This window comes from Athene cunicularia (assembly GCF_003259725.1).
Source record: "Athene cunicularia isolate RWA chromosome 10 unlocalized genomic scaffold, athCun1 chr10_part1, whole genome shotgun sequence".
In the NCBI taxonomy this organism is placed as follows: Eukaryota; Metazoa; Chordata; class Aves; order Strigiformes; family Strigidae; genus Athene; species Athene cunicularia.
The window spans coordinates 21441532-21452191 of NW_020799112.1; the positions used below are offsets into that span (position 1 = coordinate 21441532).

At 35.9% G+C, this 10660-nt stretch overlaps 1 protein-coding gene across 1 annotated transcript in view; it reads right to left on the bottom strand.

The window, feature by feature from the left end:
• Positions 1 to 10129, bottom strand: part of WDR72 (WD repeat domain 72) — a 100922-nt gene extending 90793 nt beyond the window's left edge. Inside the window, exons 1-5 of the mRNA XM_026856205.1 lie at positions 9977 to 10129; positions 8789 to 8895; positions 5701 to 5779; positions 2482 to 2656; positions 1843 to 1919 (exon numbers count right to left, since the gene is read on the bottom strand). Of these exons, the coding sequence (XP_026712006.1) occupies positions 1843 to 1919; positions 2482 to 2656; positions 5701 to 5779; positions 8789 to 8895; positions 9977 to 10129 (591 nt within the window). The remainder of the gene's footprint in view (positions 1 to 1842; positions 1920 to 2481; positions 2657 to 5700; positions 5780 to 8788; positions 8896 to 9976) is intronic.
• Between the last annotated feature and the right edge of the window lie 531 nt (positions 10130 to 10660).

The window sequence follows — 10660 nt, forward strand, 5'->3', positions numbered from 1 at the left end:
ATCTTTTATTTTAAAGCTGTATATTCATTGAAACATAGAATTTGAAAATCCAACATGACATGTATTTATACACTACCTTAGGCAATAAAATGTAAGCATTCAAATGTATAATGGAGATAGTACAACAATCGTGCACCTCTTGGGGAAAAACATTATAGAAATCAATAGAAAACAATGCATGTTACACAGATTTTTATTTTTTTTTTCCATGAAAAGACTATCCATTCTCTACATGCAATTTCTTTATAAATGCTTTTATACAGACATTTTTTTTAGTAGCCCAAGAGAACTATCAAGGATACTCTACAACTGTATTATTCAAAGTTGACTCGGGTGTCTGTGAAATTTCTGCCCCCAACAACAGTGCTGTTTGGATCGGGTACCTATTGTTGCACTAATATCTCAGGATAATTTTAAGAGTAATGATATATATATATATATATATATATATATATATTCACTCTATTTTCACCCTTTTTGTGTGAATATTATTGACATATTTTGTTAATGTTAGGTTAATGGTCAGACTAGATGATCTCCAAGGTCTTTTCCAACCTTACTGATTCCGTGATAATACCAGACATCAAGGCCATCATGCTTAAAATTATTATATTGGTATTATTTTTACTAATTGATTAAATAACTGAAAAATTATGTTTTCTGTTTTGAAAGATACCAACAGTATCGAAACTTCTCAAAGAAGGTGGTATGCTGGTCATGAAATCATGGCTATCAAACTGCAAACCATCCTCTCACCACACCTTGCAGTTCCAATTAAACCCAACAATATTTATTACAATATGTCTCTTTAGAATATGAAGTAGCTGGAGTGTTACTAACGCCGCACTCTTCCCTTCACAAAAGACCACCCCAGGCAGTAGAAGGATGGCACCATACCAAATATGCTTCTCTAATATCTGTAATTAGTTGTTACGGTCCCCAAAATTCCTACAGCGTGACTATTTTTTTTCCCTAGGAATGTTGAAAATACACCGAAAACCATTGCAGATAAACCAAAAAGACACCACAAAACCACCAGTATGCTACCAAACTTACAGACTCTCTTGAGGGGCCTGATTCTACCCATGAACAAGTAGTGCTGTGGCATACTCCGCAGTCTCTTGAGCAAGGCAGTAATGTATTACAGATGTTCAGAGAGGACTGTTGACATTTTTCCATTTCTATTGATGATTCATAGTACTTAGCAGTAATACCGAAGTCCCTTTGTGAATCTAGTTCTCAGAGTTTAATTCAAACACAAAACATTGTATTCCAGTTCTAACACTTGTGTATGTCAAGAGACAGCTGCTGAGAATATTAACACAGAAAAGTTGCACAGAATAAGCGAGTTTGAAGATGGAGAAATAAGGCACTTGACACAGCAAGAGTCTTTTCCAAGTGAAGACAGCATTGTGGAAGGCAGACAGAGAAAGAGTCTAAAGGACTATTTTAAAGAAAGTAACAAGGGTGAAGAGGAAGTACAAAGGCCAATTTTGAAGAGCTTTGAGCTTAAAGGACAGCGTGAATGGGTTCAAAGAATGGAGTAACATTATCAGGACAACAGAAAAGCATTACAGCTTCAACATCATGGAATATGGGAAGACAAGAAGCCTGGCAAAAGACACTGCAGTTGTCAAGGCAAGAGCTGTCCAATGGCCCAACTGATTTTAAATAGATATGAGGGTGTGTTTTCAGAATTTTGTGTCAAAATTAATCCTGTTTAATACATATCCAGAAGATTCAAATTTATTCATATTCTGCTTCAATGTAATCTTTACTGGAGAACATTACCACATTCATGTTATTGTTCAAATCACTGTTTCAAACCTCATACAAACTGACCTGTATGCTATTCAAAGACGAAGACAAGTCCCACACTTTAAGAACTCCAGTTACAGACACTGCAACCAATGAGTCTTCTGTGAAAAGGTAACAGTGAGATAATCAACTTGAAGCCAAGTTCAAACAGTGCCTAACACCAAAAGAGAACCTTGGCATAGACACTGGTGTTCTACAGAGCACTAAAACATGGATGCTCCAGGACACTGCTTAAGTAAAATGTTATTTTAACACAAAAATAACTAATTGGTATACAGAAATATAAAACATGCCAGCAAATAATTAATAATTATTTTGTCCCATCAGATATATCTCAATAGAAGGCACAGAATAGTGATTTTATGGCCTTAATTTCCCTGATTTACAAAATTAATTTGTACTTATATCCAAGAAATGAGCTGCTTACAATCACTGCAGAAGCTGTTTGGTTTTCTCTTTAAGAAACATTATTAAATGAAACTTGGCTGACATTAGGAGTATTAAAAACACCTTCTCAGGGGCTTTAAATGAAATGTTAACATCTTATACATGACAGCTCTGTAAGACATGATTAGATATTAAGTCTAGTAGGGTTGTACTACCTATACATAAATATTTTATCACAATTTAATTGGCCTACATAAATACATCTACAATGCATACCTTGAATTCTCACAGAGTGTACGATACACATACAATTTATCCAATCGGAATACTGAGATGATGATAAAGTGTGAAGAACACCCAAAGTCTTAGCATCAATAATAAGAACATCTTGATATTCTCCACAACAAAGCAGCCAGCCTTCACCTGTCATTCGGAATGAGCAATGGTAATACTGTGCAAGTGGAAAAAAAGAGAATCAGCATAGAGAGCTACACCAATGTGCACACGTGTCTTTCACATTAAGCATGTCATACTTGCAATTATAATCAACACCTGTAGCATTACTAAAAATCTGCTGCATATGTGAGACCATACACAATTTTGCTAGTGACACAAGCGTTTCACATACATTTGTAACAGTTTAATATAGGTATCCAGCTTAGTAAGAGGCACTTCGTACTGAAAGCACTATCTGCCTTGTCTAAATATTGGGATTTTTAGAAGCAATCAAGGTGTTAATTTTCATTTTAAATTGCTAAACAGTTTGGGACTTGTTTCTCTGAGAGGCCTCGTCTGTCTCCAAACATCTGATAAAGCTTCAGTTATCAAGAGGTACATAAAGATGAAAAAAAATCAGGTGAAAATGCAGAAGATACATAATTAATTTTTCATATTTTTTTTTCCAGGAGTAATTCCTACTCTGTGAGATATTTGTCATTTTGACATTAAATGCCCTAGTGTTCACAACACACATTCTTTCTCAACCATCATGTAAAGAAAAGAAAAAACAGACACATAGCAAAGTACTAAGGAACAGAGATGACAGTGAAGTGACTATGAAGATTTCTTTTTCGCTAAGGGTTTTATATGTGCAAGGGCATTCGCATTGTGTGTAACATCAGTAATTATACACATAATTGCTATAAATGCATAAGCAGCCACCTCAAATGGAAGTAAATACTATCCTTAAAGTAAATGGAACAACCATGCAGTCAGAGAAAAATATCAGACAGACTCATAAAATGGTGCCTTCATTTGCTGCAAGTTCTCTCTACATTCAGTTTTGCTTAGACAATAATTCTTGGTCTATCAATTAACTAATTTAAGTCTGAAAACAAAAGAAGTTTAAATAACTGGGAATAGGAAAAATATTACCACAGATATAATGAATGATCAGAGGCAGAAATGCTTAGCAGTAGAAACCATTTGTAATTACTGTTCCTCTTGAATGAGGCTTGGACTGGAAGATTTGTGTAGCCAGCCAGTCCTCTGAGGAAATCCCACACTGGTTAAGATCCACAAATGGTTAAGAGTTGACCCTAGTGTTAAACTTCATTTCAAATGGCAAATATTCAGTTTGCACTGCTTGACATCTGCTATTTGTAGCTGAATCATCTATGACCAACAAAAGGAACCCACTAGACCATATAGGTTAGGAGTTTAATTAAAACCTGCTAAAACATTAACTAAAAATAAAGCAGCAATTTTAAACGGTGATGCTATCAAAATCAGTGCACACTAAAAATCCCAAATAACAACATTCTGTATGAAATTATACTCTCTCAGGTACTATTATGCCACAAGCAATCACTCCCCATGGGAAAAAAAAAAAAAAAACAAAAAAAGAAAAACCTACCACAACAAAAACAGCCCTCACAAAAAAGTAATTTATTATAAATATCTGAAGGTTGTGTTTTAATAGCTTCCCCTCCTAGCAACATCTATTATTTTTCCTAAGAAACTTCTCCTGTTAGATATTCTTATTTTCCCTTAGCCATATTACCCAAGTTATAAAACAAAAATAATTATCCAGCCAAAATTAGGTTTAGCTCGCTTATACTTGCAGGATAAGAATGAAAATTCTGCCTCTGATCTCCATGGAAATGTAGAGATTGTCAGATAACCAGCTAGGCCAGACCTGCCTACTGCTCTGCAGAACTCCTTCAGAACTTCAACTATTCTACTCTAATTAAGCCATCCCATGAAGCAGATCATACCACACCTCAATTATAACTGAAGTATTTTTTTGTGTGGGTATATACATATATATAAGAAGAATATGTAGGCTTTAAATATATACACAAATAAAAATTATAGAAGAATAACTTCTTAACAATCTATGCTTTCATATATACATATATATATATATACACACATATATATATATATATATATACACACACACACACACACACATATATACGTAAAACCATAGAAGAATAACTTCTAACTTCTTAACAGTCTATATTTTTTATTTGGTGATTTACCCAAGCTTTTTCTCTTCCCTTTATCATTAACAACCATGTTTGATTTCATATGTCAACCAAAACAGTGTCATGAAAAACAGTGTTTCTTCTGGAAGCTTTAAAACATCTGGATTCTGAATTTGGCCATAGTTTGAGTCACATGAAGTCTCAGATTTCCATCATTTGGAGGCTTAGTTTCACCCTAGACTTTCTCACTGAAGAAAAACAGCATTTTAATTAACCTAGGAGCCCTGAGCTGCTCTTCTATTAATATATCCAGAAATAAGCCATCTCAGAATCAAATCCATACATGCGGGGCTCCTCAATCATATACACACATGTATGTCAAAAACACCCTCACACTCCAGCATCTAGATATTTAGTGTACCTGGACACAGTTCAAAGCAGACACTTCAAGTTATCTGAAGTAATATTTAAAGCAATTTGGCCTCTGAAAATAACTGATCTGTCCCAAGTTCTGCAATGAATGTGTGTTTTTGGAAGTGGGGCAGAGGAGTCATTTGGAGGTCAGCCGTTAGGCATCAAAACCTTTCAAACGTTTAAAAATCAGACCTTCAGCAGACTGGTTCACAATGTTTGGCTAGGTTTCTTGTACTTTTAAAATATGTCATGAAAAAGCCAACATTAAACTTGAAATTTCCATAAAATTTTAACAAGGACAGGAGTAAAGATTAAGACAGTTTCACTTTGTTATCTGATGCCTAGACTTTACAATGTTAATTGACACTGCATTCCAGACATTTACAGCTTAAAAAGAATCAGTTTTATTTCATTACGGAGTTCAGAGGAACATAAAAGTCTCAGTTCTTTTCTTAGGCGGAAGTAAATGAAAAAAAAAAAACAGATATAAAGCTACAATTGCAACAGGGTTTGGTTTTTTTTTTCCCTCCTATTTAGCATGTTATGAGCTATACATTTAAAAATGTATGTTTCTGAAAAATATCATATTAATAAAGCAAAACTCCTCTTGTAATGAAGACAGATATTCCAGAAAATTTGCTATACTTACATAGATTGCTGTATGCCTATAAGGAAGCTTTGCGTTCCCAATGCACTGTCCACTAGCGACATTCCAAACACACATCTCCCTGCCAAAAATAACTTTATATTATTCTCTGTCATTTCCACTCAATCGGCTGGAATAATTTTGAGCCACCAAGTTTTTCTTTAGTGCTGTACTTAAGTGCAGTCTGGTCGTTTATGTGGCTTTTTGTTACAGATTACTGGGTAAGAAAATGTTGTGGTCATTAGCAGGGGATGACATACAGTATCTGTTTCTTTTTGTTTTGGTAATTACACCCTGCTGCCTTGCAACAAACCTTTAAGGCCAACTCTGGTCTACAACAAATTGTAGGTATACTCCCATTACAGCTCATCAACACGTCACTGTAACTATCTGTCGTTGGAACTACATCCTCCTGAAAATGATTCATTTCACTGAACTTAAACCAGACGTTTTGAAAAACATAATACATCTCCTGCCACATCAGACCAGTTCTTGAGAGGAATCACACTTCTGTGAAGAAGAAACAGTGCCACCACGAGGCTATTCCTGAAACCTGTTACTGGTACAGCACTTGCCTCTTGACGACCTAAATGTCTGTACAACATTCTAGCTACACTTAATTACACTTAAGGTTGATGTTTGAGAAAGACGCTATTACCCAGTCTTCCTCATCCAGACATTGTTCTATATGCTATGGGACTGGAGTACAACAGAAACACAACCAAATTAAATGTTGTAAATGAGCTTGTATCAGGTATGTTGTCAAAGCTCAGCAACTCAATGTTAAACTTGATGCTTTTAGATTTTATTTAAACAACAAGCACTATTTCCACAGCTGAAACATCAATTTTATGATTTCTGAAATAACATTCCTCTGCATGAAGACTTCAAGAACACATTGGGAAAAAAAAATGTATTATATCAGAAATACTACTTGATGATTTACATTTTAATCTACACAATGTTTACATTTTATTATAATCTTAAAATATTACTTAATTTATACCTTTCAGCTGAGAAAAAGCAGTGAAATCTGAGTCTGTAGTGTAGCAGAGTTGGTAGACCAAAAGTCTTACATTAAACAGAATGCTTATGCTGTTTAATAAATACGATAAACATTTCAAGGCAGCAAATTTCTTCTTGTTTATATCAGAACAACAATTAACTTTACTGCTTTAGCTACCTTACTGTGATACATGTATGCAAACATGCACAAATGACACCAGAACACAGCTCCAGCTTCTGCATGTTGCACTTAACTTACTGTGTGTACTAACAAGGAATGAGTGATACCACGTGTTGATAAAACTGTATATGCATGCACAGGACATGAGTGAGAGCTTCTGAATCATTATGGTTTCATTTATAGACTTCCATATAAAAAGTAAAAAATACTGATCAATATTCAACCTGCTGGGATGTCAGTTATACAAACACTTAAAAGATCCTAAGTGGGATGTGGGGAGAGTAGCACCTTCCATACAACTTCTTCCAGCCTCAGTACAAGGAGATGGAAGCTTGAAAATAGCAGAAGTGAATGATCCACAAGCCAGAAAATGTCATTTAACAAACCCAGCATTTCCTGAAGATGAGGCTTCCTATTTGTACTTATCTCAACTTCATGCTGCAACCTTCCAGGGATCAGTGATGGATGCCTTACCCTTATGTAATACAGATGAGAAGTCAGCAGTAATTTGGTAAAAGTGAACATTTAAAGGGCTCAGAAGACTATTCAGTCCTACCTATGCACATTCCAAGCAGGCCAAACGATCTCGTCCAAGGCAGGAACTTTAGGATGTGAACATCTCTCTGTATGGTATATCTACAGCAAAATCCTCATTTGTTTCTTAATGCTTTTCACCCCAGCTTTTTGAAATTATAGTCTTTCCTCACCGTATGATCCAGAAACAGTACTAAGAGCTGCAGAACTAAGATGAAAATTAGTTTCACCTCTGAACCCTTGGGTAGAATCATGGGTGGCCAACACAAAACTAGATCTGTAGATTTCTTGCCCTCCTTTTTGCACATAACAACCAGAACTGTTTCCCACTATCTGTCCAGTGGGGCAGACTAACCTCTGAAGTTTAAGCTAGAATGAGTTTGCTGGTTATCCCTTTCTTGTACTCTCATGATTGAGTGAGAGAATCAGAGATCTTAGCAACTGGAAAGGATAAACAAGCTCCTTGGTGAGAAAGCAGTAGCCTGAAGAGGCTGGAAGGTGTAACTTGAAGAAGGAAAACTGACAGGAACTCTTAATAGGAAGAAGTTTTAACAGAGCTGTCCTGTTAATTAGAAAAGATGATCCCAAACAGAGAAGAATATCATTAAGCAGCAAGACAAAACTGTTGAAGGCGGTAAGAAGCTAGCCCTAACTACTTTCAGCAGCTGAAATCCTGAACAGGTGGGCTTCAGACCTCAGCTGTAAAGATTCTCAAATATTCAGAGGGGAAAAAAAAAAAAAAAAAAAAAAAGAGTCTTAAATGCTAACATAGCAGAACTGCAGAAATTAGTTTTACTCAAGTGATGGGCCAAGTCACAACAAACACATAGGAGAAAAACTGCAAGATCAGGAGCCTCTTAAAAGGCTGTACTCCAAAATAGCAAGCCAGATTTAAACAAAGACAAGAAACATATATGCCTTTTATTCAAGGGCAGTCTTTTCTGTGCTTCCATACATACTCACTGAGCAAGCATAACCTGGATCAGAGTACATTAGCCTCTTGTACTGATTCAATTCTCAAGACTGAGCTCAGGAAGGAACAGAAAAAAGCACCATGATATTAAAATGCTTCTGAATCTGCTGGTTCCCTCCAATAACCTGTTATTCTCCCTAGATGACCCTCTGAAAAATTCATTCCTCTGACTATTAACTTGATATCTGAATCTGTCAGACCCTTCTGCTGCCCAAGAGATGAGCTCTTAGCTAGACTACTGTATGTAAGCAATACAGTCATTATCCTAAGTCACTGCTATCCTTTTCATATCATGAAAGAAGTGGATTAAAAACCTTCTGCCAAATGCAGAATCTGATCTACACTTGCCATACATTTCATGATTTAAGAAATGAGTAATTGAATATTCAGTTACCTACCCATTTTCAGTAGCACTTACTACATATGGTTGTTTCTCAAACTCTCTTGCTTTTGCCAAACAAGTTACAGAAGCAGTATGGCCAAAGAGAATTTCTTTAGATGAAATCTAGGAGAATAATACAATGGTTTAACTTAAACATAATACTTTCTGTATAAAATGAAGAGATCTAAAAGCACTTGTAGATGTTATTAATGAGTAATTGTCAATCTGATTTATATTCTTATGTTCTTCAGCCACATTTCTGGAACGTACAAAGATATGGATGGATTATGCAGTTTGCATAAGTACAGTTTATATTCACTGTAGTCTAAAAATTGCATCTTCTGACGAATTTATGGAGCATCAAATGTTATAAAACAGGCCATGTGCAGAATATCTCGCCTTCACCCTACAGCATGCAGCAAAAATGGCAGTCAAGTAGGGAATTGATACAGCAAAACTCTAAAGCATGTGTTTCACACAACGTGTTTAAGTAATCCCTTTGATTAGCTTCACTGCATGCAAAGATCTTAATGGAAAAAGGGAGCCCCATAAAAGTGCAAACTAAAGTTTTGACCTATATTTGAGCACAAATAGGGCAGCCAATTCCAAAAAGAATAGAACCACAGAACTAGGAGTGCAGAATAAAAAAAAAAAAAAAAAAAGGAACTGCTTTGGCTCTGTTCCATTCTCAGGAAAATAAATATGAAATAGTCAAAGCAACAGCAATAAAATATCAGGTGGTTTGCAGCTTAATTATACCAAAAATACACATTTTATCCTACTTCCATCTCTCTACAATTTTTCTACTGTTAATCTGGGAGAGAGCTCTAGTTATATAACCAGGTATTTTTTCCTTAAATGACAGGCCATGTTCAGCAACTGATTTAAAAAAAAAAGATAAAAAACACTTGACAAGATAGTAATCATGATAATTGTATTTGTTTTTTGCTGTTTTTACAGCACACCATCTCAAATTATAATCCACAGGTCATGATAAACTATGAAAAAATTCCAAAGTCTGCAAATAACTGCTTGCTCATATAGGCATTCCAACACTTTTTGCTTCATGAGTTTCCTATAACAAATATCACACTATCTTAAAACTTAATCTACCTAAGTGCAAACTGGATAATCCCATTGTTAATAATAAAAGATATAACTTGAATCTGTCTATTTGACAGACTGTAGCACAGTGGACACAAACCTTTAATTCTGATGAAAGATCCCAGAGACATATTTGTCCTTCTTGACTTCCCGTAACTATAGTCTGCTGGTCATCTGTAATCATAATAGCAGTGATGCTGTGAGAGGGAGCGATTTTCCCCCACACTGCCACAGCCTGTACCGATACCTTCATAGTCAGCACCTGAAAACAGAAACAAGTCATGACGATTCTAACATGAAACGTAAGAAAAAACATCCTTAAAAAAGGCAGCTTCAGCAACATCTGAAAAGGGGAGCTACAAAATACTGATGCAAAAAAGCTGATGAGGTATTGAAACATTGTCTAGCTGTTGCTGACATCACGCTAACACTTTCATTAAAATAGCTATCCACTAACTCCTTAAATATGCACCAGGAGAGTGACAGGCCTCCTATTTTACATCTAGGCAGGATCAAACAGGACCAGAGTTACAAGGGACAAGTGCTACCACAATCCTGAAATACCAGCAAGAGGAGTTGTGTGCTGCCCCGCAGAACCTAACCCTGATGGGCGCATATCACTCTGCCTTCTTCCTAACTTTGGTAGGTGGAGTATATATACCCTGCCTCCCCATCCCCTCCAACCAGCAGTGCTGCTCATTCCCAACAGCTGACTGCTGGAGCGTGGAGATGGCGCAGGAACGGGGTGTCAATAAAGAGTCTGTGGTTCCTAGGAGGATAAATA